Consider the following 25,183-nt stretch of genomic DNA (forward strand, 5'->3'; position numbering starts at 1 on the left):
GCTGCTCTTTGGCTTGATGCCCATACTGCCTTTTCCGTCAAGGAGCACGAAGACTCTTCTCTACGTTGCCCATCGTTTGGTTCGTGGGCAGCCAACCTCCCACCCCGGAGGACGGGACTATGCTAAAGGGAGTCGAGTAGACCTCCCGAGGTTCGCTTGTGCGTCACGGCAAATACCGCTGCTGGGACAGTTGTCTTCCCGGTCAAGGAACGCACTGTGTCGGACACTTCTTCCTCGTCAGATCACGATGCTGGGCACGGAGGCCCTGTGGGGTTTGTACCCTGATTCTCTGTGGACCGAGTCAACGTTGCCGGTGAAGGAGGGTTTGGCTTTGACTGTTGGTTCTTGGGCAGCATTGCCCGAGAACGTCCGAAGGTGAAGCGAGCTTGACCGGGCGCACGACGTCCTTGAGGTCAAGGATGACGACATGACTCGTTCGTTTACCGTCCTGCAGACGGAAGCTTGGGCGATTGCGCGCTTCGCGACCCGACACGTCCTGCCGACGTCTAAGTACGACACTCAGCCCCAGGTGCAAGCTAGCGGCTTGTGGGTGGCTAGCGACCGTGACGACCCCTATGATTGCTGTGAGCGCGTGTGCTTGGAACACGGCGTGGACTCGTTTGTCCATCTCTTCTTGCAGAACGCCACGAACTCGCGCATGCCGGCGAATCCAATCCCGGACGATCGGGTTTCGGTTCTCCGCGGACTCGTCTACAGGGTTTTCCGGGACCTCGCACACTGCTCTCTGCAGGACAGACCTTGTTGCAATCTGCTCCTTCGCCGGGAGAATCCTCAAGAACAAATCGCGATGAATGACGAGCAGGTGGACGCGCTATGGTGCGCTCACAGCTACTTTACCTTGGCTATTCTAGCGAGACATGTGCACAGCGTCAGCATGTACAAACTGTTTGTGGATCAGTTTCGGCGTTTGTGGGCTCGCGTGCTGCACGCCTTGGAGACGGGAGAAGATGCGCCCGGCCTTGCGAAGAAGTAACCACCCTGCTTGATCGTGGTGTTATAGATCACTCAATGGAACAAGAAGCGTGTATTTATACTGAATGGTTATGACAATACCAGGACATTCAATGTCCTCCTAAAGCGGCCTCAGACCGTTTACAAGTGCATGACACGCGTTTACAAGTGAATTGACTCCGAGAATTCCACTCTGAGGATAAACCCGTAGGGCACATCACGACTATGGAATCAACCCCGAAGGTGCAGTGAGCCGAAGGTCGAACTGTGGAGAGCCACGCTCAAGAGACTTCAATCGAGTAAACACGTTTACAAGGGAATCTACACAGAGAGAGGAGCGAGCATCCGTCAGGGTGCGCGACGGACTCAGCCCTTTGACGGAGTCAACAGTACCGAGCCGGAGGTGAGGGACACAAAGGGACGGGAAGTCACTGTCACCCCCGGGCCCCCTATTACTTAAGTTTGGTTTATAGGGGGCCATGGCACAACGGCCCAGCCCATAGAGCAGGATGAACGCACGTGATTCACTGCAGTAGTAGACCGGAGCGACAGGGGAGGGAGGACACCCCGAGCAGAGCGACCATCAGGAGGACTCGCACCTGTTTTTCTTTTTTGGAATTCTCAGTCAGCATCACGGAACTGCACCATTCTTTCCCAGCGGAAAGAGAGACAATCCAGGGTAGGTCTAGCCCTCTTCCCAGGGAACGGAAGGGACGAATAATAGTCCGGAGGAACCTGCTTCTGTAAGCAGATAGTCACGTGACCGCGCGTCGTTCCTAGGGTGACACGCATGTTTTGGGAGATCCTGCGGGGCTGGCTTCACTCATGGTGGTCATCGCCATTACTGTCGTCTCCTACTGATCAAGCAGATCTAGTTAGCACCGGCAGTGCTTTTTCTTTCACATCTCTTCAATCAGCGATGGAGGCAGCACCAGCCCTTCCACAGCCCTCTTTTCCGCGGGTGGCGGACAGTTTATCGGCTTTGTCCGAGGAGTTCTCGCGGTGTCAGAACCTGCCGGCGGTCGATGGTGGTCTTCGACTCACACAAGCGCTTGAAGCGATACGAAATGACTTGCGGTCTGAGATGCGCATAATGCGGAATGAGATGCAGACAATCAGCAGGAAGCTGGACGGCTTGGACCACAAAGTAGATGGTTTGGATCGGAAGGTAACGGTCTCGTAAGTCGAGCCGTGAGTTTTCTTCTCAGCATCGGTTGCTGACTTCTTCCCCGTTCGGTAGGAACCGGAACGCAGTGGTGCGAGCTCGGAATGGCACGGTTGTCCGCGGAGACATGGACCTGGTGCCCTGCACAGCGTTCTCACGGGCGAAGTGATCGATGATTTTCCCGACAACGTGGATCAACTGGAGCGACTGCATGGTGAGTTGACGTCCCCGGTCTTCAGGTGCTATACTCATCGTTTTCATGATAGCGCGAGACGTAGATCAGTTGCTGCGCCACCTAGGGGAACCTGTGACAGGCTCGGCAGCGGAGAAGAAGAGGAATCTGAAGTTTGCGACAGGGCTAGTGACACGGGAGCTGTGATGCTTCTTCTTTGTCTTTTCTTGTATGCCCGAGGCTTCTTTCCGATAGCGTTGGCGTTTAGGAACTTTAACCGGATGGGGACTTGACGATCCCCTCACTTGGTGACCAAACAACGTTTATAAGTAGAGCCGAAAAGATAGCATGCCTGCAACCGTTTGCAAGAGGATATTTTGCAAGAGACATTACTCTGTTACAAGGGAGTAAACAATACTGTAGCCTTTTAATAACCGCTTGACCATAGATTCTTTTCTTTTCTTAAGCGTTTACAAGAACACTACGCTGCAAGGGCTACAGACAATCGTTTCCAATCCCACTCATGACTACGGAATCAACCCCCGAAAGTGCGACCAGGACGCAGTACTGGGCGTGGAAACCGCGCTGCAAGAGACTCAGATCCAGTCAACACGTTTACAAGCACATCCACGTTCACGAAGCACACAACACTGAGTGACGAACCACCCACAACACAACCTCACCCAGTCACTCAATCACACCCGCACACGTGAACACCATACAACCCGCACCAGCCAATCACACACTGGGCCCACGACTGGAAGGAGTGTCGACGACCGGAGGGAGGTTTTGAGCGAGTGGAACGAGGTCACCAGTACACGACAGGAAGGAGTGGACACAAAGAGACGGGAGGTCGCTTTGACTGCCAGGCCCCCTATTACTTAAGTTTGGTTTATAGGGGGCCATGGCACAACGGCCCAGCCCCAGTTCATAGGTAGCTTTCCCGCCCAGGGATTGACTACAGTACATAGCACGGAAGGACGGGACGGACAGCAGTGAGTCATAACAGCCTATCTGAATGGAGGGAGGATGCTGGTTCTCATTGGATAGCTTCCACGTAGTGGTTGCATAGCCAGGGCAAGTATGGACGGGGAGGAGACCCGGACATATGCGGGGAGCGCAAACATTGAAAGATTATAAGAGGGGGACGGAGCCCCCTCCAACACACCACTGAACCCAGCACGGTTCCTCTCCTCTTCATTTTTCCTTGGCGAAGAGGGCAATGGCGTCTACGGCGCGACCAGAGGACCGCCTGGTGAGAACAGTCTAGTCACGGGAGACTACATGGTGGCTGCGCCACGACAAGACACCGGACGGTAAGGACTATTGACAAACACAGACAGGGACAAGAAGGACACTCTGGGTGAGAACCTACCCGGAGCACGAGCAGTGACGGTCTAGAGACATGGACAGACTCGGGTTTTGTCCTCTTACTTTCGTCGAGCAGAAAGCATCGTTTGAACTGAAATCACCGGGATACCGGTGGTCAAGAGACACGCACAGGCCTGTTCTGTTTTTTTCCTTGTTTCTTTCTTCCCGTGGAAGGAGAAAGCATCGGGTGCCGACTGACTGGTGCACGCGTTCCCGCCGCAGCCCTCGGCCGGGCTTGCGCTCCACTTGTTCCCTTGGAGGATTTCGGTCGGTATCCGCATCTTGGGAGACTCGATCTGTATCCTGTGCACGCGCTTCCACTGCGCCCTGCGGCTACGCTCCCGCTTGTTTCCGTTCTCGAGGAAAGGAATGCACTCCGCGCGCCCGGGCGCTCCGTCGACCACCATCCCGCGGCCAATTGGACAGGACAAGAGTCGGTGTGGACTCGTTGGGTGAGAGAAGCGAACCGCCAAAGCCCTTGCCGAGAAGCACGGCAGAAACACGCCCGTGGGAGAAGCAGTGACGAGAGGAAAGACTGAAACGTCGGAAGACAAGCAGTCGGACGCTGAGGGGCAACCCGCCTTCCTTTCGAGTCGTCACGATGGCCTCACATGGCACGTAGACGGCAGACGGCAGCCCCTGTGAACGTATAGGCCAAGAAGCACCCTGACCTTCAGACTATCTCCGCGCAGACAGTTGGACGGCAGACCTCAAGGACCGTAGACCCAGCCCTCGGGAGAAGAATCGGAAGGAGGAACAGTGACCGTGGGAAAGCGCCACAGCAACCCAGGACAGCAGAGGAAGCGACAGGGGCGGGCAGAAAATGTGGCACGGAAGTAGAAGTACAGATAGAGTGACCACGTTCACAAGGGCAGACTGAACCTATGCTGCTGAATAGAAGCACCCACCGCCCCGGCTACCACATGAAACCTATAAGCATCCTAGATAGAAACCGTTTACAAGTACACTCAACGTTTACTAGAGAATGAGCTCCAAGCAATCCACCCTGAGCTTAAGCCCGCAAATTTCACGACTACGGTCATTACACCCGAAGGGTGTGCAGGCGAGCCGAAGGTTCGACTGTGGAGAGTCACGTTCACCATCTTCAACCGAGTAAAGCGTTTACTAGGAAGTAAACAATCCAAGAGGAGCAAGTGTCCAACGGGCTCGCGACGGACTGACAGTACAGAACAGTCTAAGTAGGACTGACTGAGCGAGGGCACCGAGCAAAGGAACAAGGTGAGGGGACCAACAGTCTGCATGAATGTCACTGGCACGCAGACACACAGTACAAAAGCTACACACTGGGCCGCGACTGGAAGGAGCTGTTCGACCGGAGCGAGTCTTTGCACGAGTGGAGGGAGTCAAAGGTACCGCAGCTGGAGGCGAGGATTGTGAGAGGGACGGAGTCACTCGGACACCCAGGCCCCCTATTACTTAAGTTTGGTTTATAGGGGGCCTCTGCTCCATGGCCCAACGTACTAGAGCAGTGTGTTACTACAAAGTAGATACACTGCAGTTTTTAGCACGAATTGACAAGCAGGAAAGAAGTGGGTCGTAAGAGCCAATGGAGGACTGAACATCGCGCGTCAATTGCTCAGTTTGCTGCACAGCTTACTTGACAATATCCACTTATGGACGGGCTGAGAGCCCGGACACTTTCGCCGCTACGGAGTATTTAAAGAGGGCTGGGTCCCTCGCCGACTGATCTCGGGGATCTCTCTTTGTCATACCCTGGTCCGCCGCCAAGTCAGAGATTGACTTCTGAACACCTGTTGCTGGGTAGCTTTGTCTGGAGACCAAGAGAATGGCTTATTATCGACGAAAGTCGGGCTCCCGCTACTCAGGTGGTTCGTATCGTCGGAGGGGAGGACGACGTGGATACTCCCGCTACGGGAAGAAGCGCTTCTCGAGAAAGAAGAAGACGGCATCGGCTTCCTCGCGCATATCGATGCGCAAGATGCGGGAGCAGATCCAGCGCATGTCGCTGGCACAGCACGGTGAGCCACGTAAGTATGCGTTGAGGGGGGCCCCCGACGACCTTCGGGTCCGTCCCTTCGGAGGCAACGCGCAGAGGTATTACTTTGCCGCACCCGTGTCGGAGATCTTGCAGAAGGCCGCGTTGACCTTGGGCAATCGAACTTCGGTGTATGTGACGGGCGTCGCTCTCGAATTTGATCTTATTCACGCTTGTCCGGTGGACTTTTTCGCGCTTTGTCTTCCCATTGCAGGTGCTGGGGGGGCCCAGTTGATTCCTCTGGATGAGAAGAGGAGAGTTCCCTTGGCAGCCAGCCCGAAGGGTGAGCGCAGTGTGTCTCCAGTCCTTCGTGACAGGACGGATGAATTGGTGGATCTTATTTCACGAGCGGCTTTCTCCGACAACGCGCGAGATGGCACCCTCTTCAACGCGCCCTGCACAGCGGAACCTCCTGAAGGGCCAGCTGACGCTCAATGGGAAGAGCAAGGCTGCTCATACCGGCAGGGCAAGTGTTTCTCTGTCACGCAAGGAGACAACAGCGCTGGATCGATTGCCAGTCATGTTCGAGACTCGATTCGTGTCTGGTGGGACATAAGTAAGGTGGTTCGGGTCTTCCAAGACCAGCTCAAGCCTCTTGATGGCCATTATTCCATCCTCTGTGGAGTGCGGCCGCAAGTCGAGCCCAGCAAAGTCCTGAAGACGGAGGACGACGGGTTGCCCGAGGACATTGGATGCTTGCAGAGTGTGCGCGTGACGGTTCATGTTAGACAGTAGTCAAGTCAGATTTTCCCTTCTCGGTGGTCGCGATGGCTTCCTCCTTTTTGTAGTTGCATACGGAAACAAATGACGCACTATCTATCTCCGCAAGGCATTTCCAATGTTCTGTGACTGTCACCCTGCTCCTCACTCATCGGGTTCGACGTTAAAGCGTTTACAAGAATTCTCCCAAGCGTTTACAAGACAATCTACTTCAAGCGCTACCAACCTAAATCTCCATCCCTTCCGAGATACGAACACAACCCCCGAAGGGGGTGCAGACAGGCCGTAGGACTGGCTGTGAAGAGTGGCGCTCACCATCTTCGATTGAGGGTGCCGTTTACAAGAACACCCGGCGACAGGAGGAGCAAGTGTCTGGAAGGCACGCGACGGACGGGAAACAGAATACAGTCCCAGCAGGACTGACCGCGCGAGGCACGAGCAAGGGAATAAGTGAGACGGGCGAACCAAGAAAATCAAATGTACCAGGCACGTACATTGTCAATACAAACAGTACACGTGGGCCGCGACTGGAAGGAGCTGACGACTGGAAGGAGCTCTTTGACGGAGGAAAAGGTACCGCAGCGGGACGCGAGGATTGTATGTGACGGGAGGTCACTCTGTGCTTCGGCCCCCTATTACTTAAGTTTGGTTTATAGGGGGCCTCTGCTCCATGGCCCAGTCTTTAGACACCTTTCACGCACGTGATTGAGTGTGGTCCTAAGCAGAAACGACGGGGGGGAGTGCATGCAGTCATAGCGGCGCGTCCGACAGGGGGGAGGCCGCCGGTTCTCATTGGGTAGCTTCCAACGCAGTGGTTGCGTACACACCCACTACCCGTGCCACGCCCCACTTTATTTGGAATTCGCAAGCTCCCACCTCCTAAAGTTGGTGCTCACCACCAGTATCCCCACACCACCGGAATACCCAGAATTTCGACTCCCCGACTTCAGCATCCCTATATCTTAACCAATTCACGATCTCGTCGATAGCCGAAATGGAAGCACGTGTACAAAACGCTCTTCGATATATTGAAAATTTTCCGGTGCTAAAGTCGCAACCGTAGCGCGAGAATTCGGTGTAACACGTGATCGATTGCGATACCGTCTTCAAGGCCGACCTCCTAAAACTGGCCAGCGAGCTAGAAATACGAGGCTTTCCGAACCAGAAGAGAAGGCCCTATGTCGCTATATCGATCGTTTGGATAATATAAACCTTGCGGTACGCGTCGAGTTCGTTACTGACGCGGCAAACTGTATCTTGCGCGAGCGGTCTAGCCAGCGCGACGCTCCTACCGTGGGGCCAAACTGGACTTCTCGCTTCTTAAAGCGTCACGGCTACTTCAAAAGCGCCAAAAGGCTTCAAGCAGAGCGCCAAGTCTCCGAGAATCTTACACGAGTTAACCAGTATTTCCAGCATCTTCGGCAGGTTATCCAAGACAATGGTATACCTCCTGAGGATATCTGGAATATGGACGAGACTGGTTTTCGCATCGGGGTTGGAAAAGACCAGCTGATTGTGACAAAACGGAGGAGAGCTCATTATTTTGGCATTCCTGAGAATAGGGAATCCGCTACTGCGATCGAAGCTATCTCGGCGAATGGGGAGGTTGTTCCGGCTTTTTTGATACTCGCTGGCCAGATGCACATGGCTTCATGGTATCAAATACCTGAGCTAGATCCTGACACAGTTATTCGACCCACGCCTACTGGTTACTCAAACGACGTGATTAGTCTGGAGTGGCTCCAGCATTTTGACAAGCACTCGGAAAAAAGCTCAAGAAGCTCGAAGCGACTTCTAATTCTTGATGGTCATGGCTCTCACCATACCAGGCAGTTCATTGAATACTGCGACAACCACAATATTATTCCCTTCGGCATGCCGCCTAATCTCACGCATGCACTTCAGCCTTTGGACGTTGTCGTTTTCCAGCCCCTAAAGCACTATCACGCCAAGGCTTTAGATGTCATGGTTCGAGATGGCCTCGTCAACATAACCAAGCTTGAGTTTCTCTCCTGCATTCAACAAGTACGATTGCATGCTTTCAAGGAGAGTACTATACGCTCCGCATTTCGCAAGACAGGAATCTTCCCATTCAATCCACAAGTAGTACTTCAATGTTTGGAAGCTCGTCAAGCCACGACACCCACACCTCCTCCCAATTCAGGACCACACTCCTCACCTTTCGAGACACCATTGACTCTACGACAAATAAACAAGGTAGCGGACAAATTAGATCTCGTCCTTGAAGACGATAAAAGCCTGGATCCCGACTTTTCTCACGATCTCAGTCGATTTATTCGAGGATCGCTATCTCTGGCGACTGAGCTCGTGCAGACTAAAGGGACTTGGGACGAACCAAAATGGCGGAGCGGATCCAAAAACAACGTAAGGCTATGAAGAATATACAGTTACAATCAGGAGGAGTATTGTCAGTGGCCCAAGGACGGGAAATGGTGCAACAAAGGGAGATGATCAGATTGCTAAAGCAAGGAAGGTAGTAGAAGACGCGGAGAAAAGGCGCATAACGCACGCAAGCGATGGTTTGAGGAAGCAGCAAAAAGGCACGCCAATGGAGGGTTCAGGAAGGTTAGAACGAGTGGAAGTACGCGATTCTGAGCGTGGTACGCGGTGGTTGAAGCGATTCTAGGTCGGGGAGTCGAAATTCTGGGTATTCCGGTGGTGTGGGGATACTGGTGGTGAGCACCAACTTTAGGAGGTGGGAGCTTGCGAATTCCAAATAAAGTGGGGCGTGGCACGGGTACCGGACGGGCGCAGAGCCCGGACAGATCGACAACGGAGGGTATAAAGGCACGGGCTGCCGCCCACACACAGAACGGGGACTGTTCTTCTTTCACTTCACTCTTCATTCCTGAAGAACGGCCGCAAGGACGTGCGAAGCAAACAGCACAGGACGGGCATGTCTGCTCTCACACCGCATGCACGCTGTAGTGCACATACACACAGACGCGACCGGAGGGAGCAACGGACAAAAGGACAAGAGGACGATCACGCACAAGTCGGGCGGGAGGACAACCGAATGAGAAAGATAAGAGTGAGTGAGGAGACGAACTGACTGACAGAAACCAGGGGGGAACAGAGAGGGGCGGTAGCCCCTTGGCTAGAAGAAGAACGCGGCAGTTCCTTCACTCCTTCTCTTTTCCAACAAAGAGAACAAAGCAGGACAAGAGGTCCACGGCGCTCGGCTTCCTTTGTTCCCGGAGGGACTCTCTGCAGTTGTCGGTGTCGACCACTTTCTGGTGAAGGCACGGAGAGCACAGGTTGGACAGAGTGACGGGAGGAACTCGATCTGTTCAATGTGCACGCGCTCCCTCTCCGCCCATGCTGGGCTGCGCTCCCGCTTGCTTCCCCCTATTGAGGAAAAGGGAAATGCACTCCGCGCTCTGGGCGCTTCGTCAAGTCCCGTACCCCGGCCAACACGGACAATATCGGGTAGGTCCCAGCAGGTTGGTGACGGAAAGGAACCGGGAAAACACGTTGCCGAGAGGCACAGGACAGACGGGCTCCGGACAAAGACTATTCCCGGCCAGGGATACGCGACATGCAACCAACGGGAAGCGGTGGGACACACACCAAGGACTCAGCTCCACTTGCCCAATGCAGCACCCATGATGCCCTCACGTAGCACGTAGACGGGAGATGGCTATCTCTCCAGATGAACAAGGGCACGACTCCGACTGCCACAGACTGTGAATTCTGCTCCGACAAGAGGAACGGTGGGACAGGCGGCGGAAGCAAGGCGAGGCACACGTGAGAAGTGCGACTGGGGGAGCAAAAGGACAAAGCGGCGCCCATTTCCAACAGACAGAGTGAAGACGTTCACAAGGAACCAACACGAGACGGGCTGCATAGACCGTGAACAAGAGTACACATTGCCTTGGCTACCGATAGATCCCACAGATGTCGTAGATGAATCCGTTTACAAGGACCCTAAAGCGTTTACAAATATTCCAAACGTTCACAAGTTGTAGTCATTGCCCCGGCTACCACTCCCCTCCTCTCCCCCTTCCATGACTACGGAATCCACCCCGCAGGGGTGCAGACATGCCGAAGGTATGGCTGCGAAGAGCAGGGACCGAGCGACGCGAGGGAACCGTCATACTCACCCTCCTCGACTGAGCATCTCGTTTACAAGGTAGTCCACTGCACAAGAGGAGCAAGAGTCCGTAAGGGCTCGCGACGGGCATCACACAACCTCACTGAGTGGCGCTCAACGCTCAATCACAACACACCCTACTCCACGCCACTCAGTCCCGTTGTCTACACTACCCACTCACCCACGTCCAGCCCGCACCAGCCAATCACACACTGGGCCCACGACTGGAAGGAGTGTCGACGACCGGAGGGAGTTTTGAACGACAGGATGGAGGTCAAAGGTACGCGACTGGAAGGAGTGTGCAGACGGTGACGGGAAGTCACTGTCACCCCCGGGCCCCCTATCACTTAAGTTTGGTTTATAGGGGGCCATGGCACAACGGCCCAGCCCCAGTCCTAGGTAGCTTTCCCGCTCAGGGATTGACTACAGTACTAGAAGGCTCGGACAGGCAGGAAGAGTCTTAGTCATAGGAAGGTACCCGATGGAGAGAGGGTGCCACGCTATTGGATAGCTTCCGACAGGTTGCATATCCACTCCACTTACGGTCGGGGGGAGCGCCCGGACACTTTGGATCCGAGAGGTATATAGAGGGCAGCGCCCGTCGCTCATCAGTGTCGGAAGACTTTTTCCTTTGCTTTATGCAACTATGGAGAGACCCAACTGGGACAAGTGTCCCGTCACCACCACCGACACACAGCAGGCGTGTGGGCGCAACGCTAGACACGAGGGGGAATCCACGCCCTTTCTACGCAACATGGATGGTTTGAATACTAGAAGCCGGCGGACGGGAGTCCGTCATTTAGTATTGCACCGTGCGAGTGCATCTCTCATCATCAACATGGTCTCCGGAGGATGGGACCGAAACAGAGTGTTGGACGAGCATTCGTATCGACGGGGTGTCCTTCACGCGGAGTGAGAGACGGCTCTCCTTCGATTTCACTACCTAGGCTAGGTGGTCATTGATTGTCTTCGTGCACGAGAGCATCGCCCACTGGGATCATTGCCCGGGGAGGGCTTCATCCGTCCACATGGGGTACAAAGACGGGACTCTTCCTTGTCTTATGCAGTGACTGCCTCGTGATCATACACACACTGTGTGTTTCTCCTACAACGGCGTGTTTGGAGTTTTATTTCTTTGCTTGGTGCATCCAGTTGGAAGTGGCCACTTTCTGAACTGACTTGGAATCCTCAATCCGAGGAGGATGACTTAATCATCGCCCGACGAGGGTGAATGGTTTGGACCACCCGTTGAGCATTCTAATGCGGTAGCCACGCGACTCCTGCTGTTGGACCGGCTGCTCTCCTTCACGTATACAGGGATGGAGTCTCTTTCTCATGTGATGTGGCATCTTGCACGGTGCCAGACTAAATGCAGACGGAGTGGTAAGTCGATGGATGGCGACTCTTGCGTAGACACCCCACTTTCCCTTCTGGGACATGACGATGGCTTCCTTGGTAGTGAATCTAGCCATCGCTCAATACATATCATATCCGTCACATGTTGAACCAGTTACATCGATGCCTGACTGTGCCTGTAACCACTCACGCTTGGCTTGATGACGGTCCACAAGGCCTCATACTCTCTACACACCGCCAGGCTATGCTTGACTCGACAAAGAGCCTAGACATGAACGGGAGGGTAATGCTTTTCAGACGTGATCTTCATAAGCTGGCTATGACTATGGATAGAGGTGAGACTATCATACAAGGAGATGGCCTGATATGCTCCACACGGTAAATGACGACGGCTTCACCTAAGCGTTTACAAGAACACTTCATCCGTTTACAAGGGACAGACTTGAAGATCACCTCCGGAGGACTCCTCTATGACTATGAACATTACACCCGCAGGGTGTGCAGGCGAGCCGAAGGTTCGACTGTGGAGAGCCGCACTGACGAATCCTCAATCGAGTAAACACGTTCACAAGAAAGTCCACAAGACGAGAGGCTTGTCCACGCGAACGTAGCGAGCAGGGGGACAATGGGAGGAGACGACCATCACAGACCGACACGGGAGGAGCAAGTGTCCCCTTGGGGGCAAGCGACGGGCAGAGAACACAGCACACACGCCAAACAGAACAACCGGAGTCACTCCACTACCCAGAACACAGACGAACAGTACACGTTGGGCCCGCGACGGGACGGAGCATGTCTGACCGGAGCGAGTCTTTGCACGACTGGAGGGAGTCAAAGGGACTTCGACTGGAGGGCGAAGACAGGAGAGTGAGGGAGTCACTCGGACACCCAGGCCCCCTATTACTTAAGTTTGGTTTATAGGGGGCCATGGCACAACGGCCCAGCCCATAGACAGCATGAACGCACGTGATTGACTGTGGTCCTAGCAGTGTTGGACTGGAGGGGAGATACTGAGTCATAAGAGGCAATCAGACGGGAGGGATGAGCCGCGTTTTGATTGGGTAGCTTCCAACGCAGTGGTTGCGTACACATCCACTTTTGGACGGGTTGGAGGAACCCGGACACTTACGGTAGACCAGAGGGATATATAGAGGGTGGTGCCTCCCCTCTATGCACACACGGAACCTAGCAGGTTCTTCTTCCCTTTTCCATTTGCTTGTCAAAGCACTGACGGAGTTCATAGACAGACGGAGACACGGAGTATGGCTCATCTTTTCTTACGAGCGGCCCAGTGGCTGCTTTCTTCTTGGCGCCGGGCACGCCTTTATTTATCGGCCTGGCCACAATCCGTATGGGTTGCATTCCGATTTCAGCGCGTTCTCTGGAGAAATGCGCACCGTTTGATCGCCAGTGGCGCGGATGGTTCGGCTGTTGTGCCGATCAGGTTCGGTTCTGTGTTGCACGGGGAAGTGCATGTCATTAACCCTCGGTTGTCGGAGCTTCTTGCCATGGGTGCACGTGGGTGCTTTCTGAACGAGCAGTGCGTTCAAAGTCTAGAGACTCTTGCTTCGGGCTTCTGTATTTCGAGCAGCAGGTGCGCAGTCCGGATGAGAACCTGGACCATGTCTCTCGACAGTCTGGGCGAGCAGACAAACCAGATTGTTTGTTCATTGGTGGCCAACACCGAATTCAAGCCCAGGAAGTGGTGGAACACGAAAGCCGGCGTCAGGGAGCCGCTGTTGATCGAGCTTGATGTGGACGCGTTGGAGCGTTTCTATTGCTTTCTTGCGCTGCGTTCGAACTGGAAGAATCGCACAGATTTGGTTCTGCACAGGGACGGTGTCATTACCCAAGAGGCCGTGAGGCAGGCACCGAGCTTGTCATCTTACCTTGGGAAGGCCTTTCCGAGTGTCGATCTTGGCAATCTATCTACGTTGGCCAAGTGGGATAGATCGTGATCGCATGAGTTCGACCCAGTTGCGGGCTTTGTCCCTCTGGCTGGACTTGCAGACTTTATGCATTGCTGTCCTGGTTCTCGCCGGACAAAACACGGCAGCGCCATACCGTGAATATGTAGACGGCGTCAAGCATCAGCTGATCAAGGTGGTGGAGACCGGAGACGCGTCCTCCTTTGCCGCACATCCCATCTACTGCGGTAATTTGGACAGGATTGGTTTTGTAGCAAGCTAGGTGCCTTGGATCATCAATGATCGTGTAGACAGAAACACTCAAGGATGACGTGACACTTGCCTAATACGGCACTAACGATGCCCTCACTCCCTTGAAAGCATTGACAAGTATTCCCCCAATGCGTTTACAAGGTAGTCACACAGGTGACAGGATACTAGACCAACCCCGTTTACAAGGGACAGACTTGAAGATCACCTCCGGAGGACCCAGGCAGGACTATGGAAAACTACGCCCGAAGGGTGTGCAGGCGAGCCGAAGGTTCGACTGTGAAGAGCAGCGAAGCGTCACACTTACGACTCTTCAATCGAGTAAGACGTTCACAAGGAAACTCACACCCGCCGTGAGGAGCATACGAAGTGCGACGGACACACAACACTAGCACGTACACACACCATGACAGACTGAGTGGCGCTCAACACACCAACACCTCTCACCACACAACACGCCACTCGGTCCACCAGACACCACACCCGACCCTCGACCACCAATCACAGCCTGGGCCACGAGCGGAGCGAGTTCTGTCTGAGCCGGAGGCGAGAATGACGACTGGAAGGAGGTCAGAGGTACACGACAGGAGGGAGTGGACTGTATGGGGGACGGAGTCACTCATACCCATAGGCCCCCTATTACTTAAGTTTGGTTTATAGGGGGCCATGGCACAACGGCCCAGCTCTAGGAACGGAAAGTCCCGCAAGGGGCAGGAGTGATGTACATAGAAGTGTCGGACGGGACGGAAGATACTTAGTTCTAAGAACCAATCAGAGGGACGAAGGATGGTACGCCGCAGAGTGTAGCTTGCCTTGGCTTGCATACACACACCACACTTGGACGGGCAAGAGACCCGGACAATTGACCCTTGAAGGGTATAAGGACCTCGGGGTCGCCCATTGCAAGAGCACCTGGATGCTCTTCCTCTCTTTGTCCTACTCCCGGCGGGCTTTCCAGAGAAATCATTAGGGCGGAGTCCCCTTTCCTTCCCGACAGGCCAGTCTTCTTCTGTGGGACAGGAACGCGTCGTCCATATTACCCCAGCCCGTGAGGCCATTGACAACGCTAAGTTGAGCACAGGCCATTGGAGCAAAGTGTCTCCTGGCTACTTACGGTAGGAACCGCACAGTGGTTGGACGGCGGAGCCATATTCAGAGAGATGCGCAGGCAGTGCCCGTCCTCTTCATCCTCGTCGGGGACAGACACTCCTTGGGGGGCAAATGATGCTACACTCGAGTGGGCCTACTTGACCTCGGAGACGCGACATGTGCTACTCCATGACCAGGGACTGCGTCAAGTGATGCGGGCATACCTGGATGACTGTCTGACGGACTTTGGCTCTGTCGACGCAGGCCGCGACTCTGCTCTTCGCTTGGCAGCGCTCTCGAACCTTGTGCTTCGACGCGTGCACCGTGAGTTGAACCTGCCCTTGGGTTGGCAGAATAGATCGGCAAGTGGCTGTCGGAGTAGGACTCGAAATGTGCGATATGGCCGCGTGCGGGAAGCGACGCTACGGAGGCTTTACTTCCGCCTTGCCACCTTCAGAGAAGGGTGTGCCTCGAGCCGGCTGTGTAGAGCTAAGGGTTGTCCCTGTCTCTGGTTGCGGAGCCAGTTCGCCGACCACGAGGGTATGGCGGACCGTAAGGACTTTGGACTCGCCTGTGCCGAAGGCTGGGAGTATTGCAACATGGCTCAGGTAGCCATCGTCTTCGCCTGGGGAAACACGTGCACCTTGGCGTTGTTGGCCCGCCTTGTCGGGCATCGTATAGCAGACAATCGGTTTGACGGAGCGGCTTGCCTCTTGGCACACAGGGCAACTGTCATTAGCGATATGGGAGTAGACTATATCTTGGGATAGATTCGATACATACAACACGCACTGGAGGAACGTGCCGACGTAAGCGGTCAATGTGAAGATCTCGAGGGGTTGACCTCGTTTGCCCGATACGGCAGTCACGATGCCCTCACCCGTTGCATCCCACGCAACCCCAGACACAGTGTGGTATAAACTATCAACCTTGACTCGGGACCCATGCTGCTCGACTACGAGATCAAGTGGCGAAACAACGTAGATGAACCCCTTGGCAAGCACCTGAAAGCGTTTACAAGCAGACCCTACGCGTTTACAAGATGAAACCCTTTCAAGTGATCTGATCGAGGATAAGCCCGCAGGGTTTCATGACTACGGTCATTACCCCCGCAGGGGGTGCAGACGCGCCGAAGGGGCGGCTGTGAAGAGTGGCGTTGACGCTATTCGATCGAGGAGATCGTTCACAAGGGGACTTGTCGTAGTAGAGGAGCAAGGGTCTGGAAGGCCCGCGACAGACAGAGACAGAGTACACAGTCACGGAGGACTGACCGAGAGAGTGAATACGACCAAGGGAATGAATGGTGACGAGAAGAACACTGCAGATTGTATGTCACTGGCACATACACAAGCAGTGGAAAAGATACACCTGGGCCCCGACCGGAGGGAGGACACGACTGGAAGGAGCCCTTGACTGGAAGGAAAAGGAACCGAGCTGGAGGCGAGGATTGTGAGAGGGACGGAGTCACTCGGACACCCAGGCCCCCTATTACTTAAGTTTGGTTTATAGGGGGCCATGGCACAACGGCCCAGCTCTAGACACCTTGCGCAGCTTGAGTGTGGTACTAAGCAGAAACGACGGGGGGGAGTGCATGCAGTCATAACGACCAATGAGACGAGAGGGATCAGGTCGGTGCAGAGGATGCAGGTTGCGTAGCTTCCATGCACGTCAAGTCATATGACGGGGTGGGAGACCACCCGGACACAGGTGGAGAACACACCCACGGGTGAGCTATAAGAAGGGGTGCCCGCCTCTTTGACACTGGAACCTAAGACGGTTCTACTCTCCTCTTTCATTTTGAAGAGGAGGCAGGGGACAGGCGCTACCGCCCTCGACTACACAGAACGCTGCAGTTCTTTCACACCAGCCTTGACTGACTGAGACAGCAGACAGAGGACCGGAGGATGGACGCACACATACAACGTGGCCCGGGGGACACAAGGAGAAGAAAGTGACGAGAGGAACAATCAGAGTCAAGTGACTGCGAAGAAACAAGGTGAGAAAGGTGACGAGAGGAACGGACAGACACAGAGGATCAGTGATCAAGAAGAAACGAACGGGGAAAAAAAGAGAAGAGAAGCACTCTGAGTGGACTCACTTGTCCACGGCACTCTCTTTCTTCTACACTGTCCCCGCCATGGGGACTCGGTTGGTATCCGCATCTGGGTAAGACTCCCTTGCGAACACCGTGACTCAATTGCCAGAAGGCATCGGGTGAGAACAGGTTGGACATTGTTCACTCGCTCCCACTCCGCCCATGCGGGCTGCGCTCCCGCTTGCTTCCGTTTCTACACTTATCCACTGCGTTCAACAGCCCTGGCGGGCGTTTCACCAAAGCCGTTTTCGTGCCCCGGGCCTTGAGGGACTTGGTGAGAGTCAAGTGACTGCGAAGGAACACTCGGAGAGAAGGGGACGGCCCCGCACACACCCAAGACGGCACTCACGATGCCCTCACTCGTAGACAGACACACGGAGGGGAAAATAGAGATAGTTACCGCGAGGGAACATGGCTAGTCAGAGGCAGCTTCGGCCAGGTTCTGCAAGCTTCCATGCACCCACACAATTGACCGGGCGTGAGACCCGGACGCAAATGGGTCACATCCAGGGTATAAAGGCACCCGCTGCCGCCCCCCCCCTTCCAACACACATGTAGACTTCACCCCAATGCATCCCCGGCCTCTACTGGACGCAACACATCGCACACGGTCTTTTCTTCCTCCGCGTAGACCTTTCTCCATGAGCCGTTTAACAAGGGAACGGAACAGATAGTAGACTCAGCCCTCCTCGTCTAGAAGAGACTGACGGAATGAATCCAGATTCCGCTGCCCCGACTACACCTTGAACCCCTTTGCAAGCACCTGACAGCGTTTACAAGAGACAGACTGGAGTGATCACCTCCGGAGGACTCCTTCAGAGCTATGAAGGCAATCCCCGAAGGGGGTGCAGGCAGGCCGAAGGACTGACTGTGGAGAGCCACGCTGCAAGAATCTTCAAATCGACTCAACCCGTTCACTAGGGAATCTACACAGGACACGAGGAGCGCGTCTGAAAGGCGCGCGACGGACTAAACACTACACAGTCGCACCAAAGAACAATCGTGCATACCGGTACGGACTAAGTGACGGATACCAACACACAAACACACCACCCCAAGTCACTCAGTCACACACAACCACGTGAACACACCCGCACACACAACCGCCAATCACAGCCTGGGCCACGACCGGAGGGAGTTTTGTATGAGCGGAGCGAGATCTGACGAGTGGAACGAGGAACTGGACGACTGGAGGGAGGACACTGGTACGAGCCTGGAGGGCGAAGTCGGTGTGTGACGGGAGGTCACGCATACCCCCGCGCCCCCTATATCCTTAAGTTTGGTTTATAGGGGGCCTCTGCTCCATGGCCCAGTCTTTAGACACCTTTCACGCACGTGATTGAGTGTAGTACTAAATTGAAGCGACCGGGGGAAGCTCAATCGTCATAAGCACCAATCAGAGGGACGAAGGATGGTACGTCACAAAGTGCTGGTTACGTAGTTTCCTTGCACCCCACACTTGGACGGGTGCTGCACCCGGACACAACAGACACCAGAGGTATAAAGAGGGGCCTCGCCCACACACAGGACACTGGATTGTTCTGCTTTCCACCTACACCTCAACCCAGCGGTTGACATTCGCTTGTCTAAGCACGGACACGATGGAATAGCACCCACGGATCTAGGAGAGTGGTCCACTCCTCCACTACGTGCACGCTGCGCGCTGCACTCGCTCTGTCATTCCCGGAGAGGGTATGTATTGGTATCCAGGCTGGATATGGACAGATTGGTTCTGTCCTTTCAGGCGAACCGTGTTCGTCAAACGGCAAAGCAAAGCAGTACGTGACTGGGAAGGAACAGTCGGAATGAAGCGACAGGAGAAGCAAAAGGGAAAGGAGACGGGAAACAGGGAGGTGATACCCTGCCGGCGGCCCTTTGGGTCCTCGGCTGCGCCTCGCTCGGAAGCCTTCTCGTGAGAAAGGGCTGGACAAGTGTCCACTGCACTCCCACTGCGCCCTGCACGGGCTCCGTTTACCGTTTGCTCCCGGGGAAAATTCTTGAACATGCGTTCAACACCGCAAGGGTGTCTCACTGACGGCGTCACCACGGACAGAGACCATGGAGTCGATCTCATGACGGATATTCTTTTGACCCGTGAGGGTTTCAAGGCAACGGCCCTTGTCGCACTTCTCTTTTACGAGGCGGTAAAAGGCTTCCTTGCTCGACTTACATTCGATATGCTTTGTCTATGTTCCGCGGAACGGTGAAGCGCGAAGCAGCGGAGGCTCTGGTCAATGACCGCTTGGACGCCCGGAGGGGCACGAGAGTCAAAGCCGCGGAGGACTGGATTGCCTTGGGGCGTACTCTTACGAAGTACTCGGTCATTGTTTGTACAACCCTCCCACCCAAGCACGGGAGACACCCACCACGCAACAGATACATGCAGCAGCGCATTGGTCCGGCCACATCGCATCTTTGACACCCCGCCTGCCTAAACCAGTGCTGGGATAGCTTCACTTCCTTGTGCACAGGTAGACTCAACCGTGCAGGATGAGCAACAAGCCCTTGGACATACATTGTAGACCAAGCAAGTGACGGCAAGAACGCAAGGAGTATAGTAGCAGTGCACGAAGATAATTGATTTGACCTGGATGAGGTCACCAGGCTACCGACTGATCCCTCACGGTGAAGTGATGTGGTGAACTTCTCCATGCGTTGACAAGAGAGCCACCCCACGTACTGTATCCCACTCACCCGGCTACGCATCAACACCCACGGACAAACATCGTAGACTCCCACCCTCGTTTACAAGTATTCCCAATACGTTTACAAGTAGTAGTCACTGCCCCGGCTACAGACAACCATCTCCAATCCCCTTCCGAGATACGAACACAACCCCCCCGAAGGGGGGTGCGCACGCGCCGTAGGGGCGGGTGTGGATGAGATACTCACGACTCTTCAATTGAGTGAGACGTTTACAAGAACATCGACACAAGACGAGCACTCTTGACGGAGCAAGCGTCCACCGGGCGCGCGATGGAACAAGACACACCACACATCTACACCTGCTCACACACACCCAGGTCACTCCGCCATACAAGCACACGGACAAAATACACACTGGGCCCGCGACGGGACGGAGCATGTCTGAGCGGAGCGAGTCTTTGCACGACTGGAGGGAGTCAAAGGTACCGCAGCTGGAGGCGAGGATTGTGAGAGGGACGGAGTCACTCGGACACCCAGGCCCCCTATTACTTAAGTTTGGTTTATAGGGGGCCTCTGCTCCATGGCCCAGTCACTAGACACCTTGCTTTAGCTTGGATGTAGTTCATAACAGTTTCACACGGGACGGAAGAGACTGCGTCATAAGAAGGTACCGACGGAGGGAGGTGGCTACGTCCATTGGTCAGGTTACGTACAGTTTCACTGACCCCACCACTGACCGGGTTGAGGACCCGGACATTCACTCGTCATACGAGTTATAAAGACCTGGGTGGTCGTAACAGCCTATTGGACGGGAAGGACAATGCTCGTGACTGCCGAGAATCATGCAAGGATTCCAAGTGGGTGTGGTCCCACATTCCCTTTAACCGGTTCAGGTTGAATATGAGTACGCGAGGACATAAAGGAAGGGGCTTCCCCGAGCTGAGCGACTGTCGGGCAGACTTTCTCTTTTTCATTCCTTTGCAATGAAGGATCGTGAGTAATGATCGACTCACGCCGGCGGGCACTCTTCGGATGCACGAAACCCTACCAGGTAAGGAGACGCCGGTCCTCGACGAAAGTTGAAAGGAGGGACTTTCACATACATGACTTGCTCACGCGAGGGAGCACCACAGTCAACGAACGGGCAGTCGATCGACACGCTCGGTCACGAGGCCGCACCTTCGGCACAGGTCCACGCACATCCCACGCACACGGAGATCCAGTATCGATCAGTTTCAGCGACACTGTCACCCAAGATGCCCGACAAGGGGAAGGGGAAAGCAAAGAAGAAGGCACCCCCGAGGTGGTCCATGTGCCCGAAGCTACACGACGGTGTGTCGCGACTGCTGGAAGAGGAGGATCTTTTCTTCGATTTTCACACGGCGGATGACGCCAAGAACTGCGTCAAGGACTACGACACCAACGTGATGGGCAGGTTCCCCTGCCGCAACCCAAAGTGCTCTTCGGACGGCTGGTCAAGTAAGAGGATTGCCGTTACGATACGGATGTATGCCGGGGCTCAGTACAACGTCCGCGTGTACCACCAATGCTGCTTGCAGTGCAACCGCCTCAGCAGGCCCGTCCTGGACAGTTCATCATATGCCGAGAGGACGGCGTACCGCCTCAAGAAGTGGTGCGGAATCCAGATGGAGGCGCCCCCCTACAACGAAGGTGAGGGCCCACCCCATCACAAAAATCTTTGCGAGGGATGTAAAGCCGGTCATTGTATCGAGCTCCGCTATTGATAGTGCCGCTTGCATGGAGAAACGAATGCGGGTTATGCGAGGGAAGGAACTTCGAGGACAGTTCCGGTAATTTTCTACGCGAAGCCGGGATGAATAGTAGTCGGGAGCATTCACTGAGAGACAGAGTTGACTTGTGTAGACACTATAGCACACTGAAGATGAACGTGAGACCATAGAGGTACGCCTTATGGTGACGACATGCACAGGGAAGTGCTTGTACTGATCCGTGATAGTGACTGTAATCATCCATGCCTTGCTTCCCCAGTGCGTTTACAAGAGAGCCACCCAAGATAGTAAATATGACACTCCAAGTAAACTACTCTGGGTGATCACCCCCGGAGGGCCATTCCATCACTATGGAATTTACTCCGAAGGAGTGCGGACACGCCGAAGGTGTGGACGTGAGAAGCCACATTGAACATCTTCAACCGAGTGAATGCGTTCACAAGAGAGTCGACTCCAAGAAGAGGAGCAAGTGTCTGAAAGGCACGCGACGGACTCACAACACCACTTACCCGCTGAACAGTCACTTACTAGAGACTGAGTGACAAACACACCACTCCACGCAAACCACTTCACCCAGTCACTCAGTCATACAACCCACGCCCATAAACTACCCGTTGGGCCACGAGCGGAGCGAGTACCTGTCTGAGCCGGAGGCGAGTTGACGACCGGAGGGAAGTCACCAGTACACGACAGGAAGGAGTGGACACAAAGAGACGGGAGGTCGCTTTGACTGCCAGGCCCCCTATTACTTAAGTTTGGTTTATAGGGGGCCATGGCACAACGGCCCAACGTTCTAGGCAGCTTTCACGGCACGTGATTGCATGCAGTCCTACACTCATCGGACGGGACGGGAGTGGGTGCGTCATAAGAGGCTGGGGGAGGGGACCGACCACGCGCGTCAAAGAGGCAGCTTCCGCACAGGTTGCATGCCGGGGTCGGGTTACGTACAGTTTCCATGACCTTCCACACGGGGAGGGTGCAGAAACCCGGACAGATCAGACACAGGGTATAAAGGGCAAGGGTGCCCCGTCATGCAACCCGAGAACGTAGGGGTGAGTACACTATCTTTGTTGATCTACTTGTAAACGATTTTAGAGTCTAGTGGCCGTGTCGAGTGAAGCCATCGTGACAGCTGTATTAGGCAAGTGGGGTGTCTACCATGCGATCGTCCTCCACCTTTCTATGAAGTCTGTACTCTCTACAAATCATGCTTCGCTTTCGCCCACAAAAGCCCACTTGAACCCTATTCTACGCCGTCGAGCCTTCGCTTCCGCTTCAACATAACCACATTGCTCCAAATAGAAATCATACCTCAACGCAGTCAGTTTTCACCAAGCCGACCGACTTCATCTCGTCTCCCAGTGTCTGTACCCTGGCTCCACCGCGGCGTGTACAAAGAAGCAGAAAGGCAGAAGGCAGCCTCAAGCTGCTGCATGGAAAGGTGGCCAAACCCCCTGGAATTGTCTCCGGTTCCCGTGGCGGAAGTGACTGTCGTCCCGGTCCTGTTCCGACAGCTTTCGAAGCATTGTCCACCATGTGTCTGTGAGGGCGGAGCCTTGCCCACCGGGTGGCAGAATGAGATAGGCTTTTACCACCTCGTAAAAGAACAGAAAAGAGTCCGTGCGCTTTTCAGCGAAATTCCAAGGGACGGTTTCACTCCCAAACTGTGTAATACTTCCTCATCAGATCCTCCAGCCGATCTCGTGACTGTAGCGCTGCCATCGCTTCTTTCTCCATCAGATAAACCCTGCCGTGTGGCATCACCGGGAAAGCAGAACCCGAGAGTGGACAGACTCGGGACTCAGCCCTCGTGTCTCTACAGGATGTAAAAACATCCCCCGTTCCGCCTGGAAAGAAGAGCGATGAAGCGACTACCGCGCGCCGTCAACAAGACATAGCCTCTCGTCGGAGGGTGTACCACATGCACATGTGGAGGGTACAAGATCACGCAAGTGATGGATCACTCCGTTACCACTTCTCGTGGGTAGTTCAACCCGATGCTTGTCTGCTGCCGAGCCAATGGGTGGAATCACCGTCACTCTAGCTCCAAGATACTTGTTCATCATACCTTGTCCGACAAGACGAAGTCAACCTGACCCGGTTGAAGAAATGGGAAGGAGGAGAGTAGAACCGTCCTAGGTTCCAGTGTCAAAGTGGCGGGCACCCGTGCCCTTCATATACTCCGTTCAACCCGCTTGTACACACCAAACAAGCAAACAAGATCTGTCCGGGTTTCTGCACCCTTCCCGTATGGAAGGTCATGGAAACTGTACGTAACCTGACCCCGGCATGCAAGTGGACACCAGCTGCCTCATGTGACGTGGTCCTTTCCCTCCGTCAAGTCCCTCTTACCAACCTAGTTCCTCCCGTCCCGTACGCAACTGCTAACGACTACATGGAAGCTAAAGCAACCTGTCTATGGGCTGGGCCGTTGTGCCATGGCCCCCTATAAACCAAACTTAAGTAATAGGGGGCCCAAGAGTAGAAGTGACTCCCTCACTCTACTGTCTTCTCCCGCCAGTCGAAGTCCCTTTGACTCCCTCCAGTCGTGCAAAGACTCGCTCCGCTCAGACATGCTCCGTCCCGTCGCGGGCCCAACGGTGTAGCGTTTGGGTGTGTTGTGTATGGCGTGGTGACTTGTGTCTGGCGCGGTGACTTCGGTCTGTTGGGTGGATTTGTCTCGTCCGCTTGCTCGTTGCACTCGCGCGTCCTCCGTCCCGTCGGGTGTTAAGCTGTCTTGTAAACGATGTGATCGGTTGAAGATGTCGAGTGTGGCTCTTCACGTGTCGACCTTCGGCCTCCCCGCACCCCCTGCGGGGGATTGCCTCCATAGCTCTGAAGTGCCCTACGGGGTTTATCCTCGAGATGGTAGCCAGGGGAGTATCATGCTCTTGTAAACGGTGTATTCACTTGTAAACGTTGCTATGTCTACGATTGCATTCTGTCAGGGTCAACCGTCCGTCATGGTTAGACTACAATGACAATGAAAAAACGTCTTTCAGGACGACTGTCTGCAGTCACGAGAGGTCCCGAGGATCTGCCGCTCCACCTTTGATTGCGCGCTCCACAAGCTCCTGTCCGTCCAAACCCAGGAAGCAACGTGCCCGGCGTAGCCAGCCATGACCGCTAAAGTCTGTAGCGTGCACCAAAAAGCAAACGCCTGCAGCTGAGACTCGTTAAGGCCCTCGACGATGCCGAAGACACGCTTCTCTCCAATGGCGTCTAGACGGTCCAGGGCAGCGGGAAAGGAAGCGGCGAGATTCCCGCGTAACTCCGAACGGAGCTGACCCGACCTGCCAACCGTGCTCATCACAAGGGCCAAGTACATGATGTCTAAGAAGGCTGACTCCCCAGCCAACCACTCTGGGATCGACAGTAACGAGCCGGTACGCTGACGCAGGCACGACTCGAAGCCCAGCCAAACAAAGGGATACCGGTACACCTTGTCTCCGGCCATCTCTTGGCCGACAGCGCCTGCAATCCCGGAGAGCTCCCGCTCTCTGTCTCCAAGGGTCGGGAGGGCATCGAACGTATCAGT

General features: G+C 54.7%; 1 protein-coding gene across 1 annotated transcript; it reads left to right on the top strand.

Moving 5' to 3' along the window:
• Positions 1-21,150: 21,150 nt before the first annotated feature.
• Positions 21,151-21,639, top strand: HRG_02109 (zinc-binding domain-containing protein; the record flags this gene model as incomplete). Its single annotated transcript, XM_044860580.1, has 1 exon — positions 21,151-21,639. The coding sequence occupies one exon, from the start codon at positions 21,151-21,153 to the stop codon at positions 21,637-21,639; it is 489 nt and encodes a 162-aa protein (XP_044724213.1).
• Between the last annotated feature and the right edge of the window lie 3,544 nt (positions 21,640-25,183).

Source organism: Hirsutella rhossiliensis (genome assembly GCF_020360975.1).
Source record: "Hirsutella rhossiliensis strain HR02 chromosome Unknown scaffold00002, whole genome shotgun sequence".
NCBI classification, from domain to species: Eukaryota; Fungi; Ascomycota; class Sordariomycetes; order Hypocreales; family Ophiocordycipitaceae; genus Hirsutella; species Hirsutella rhossiliensis.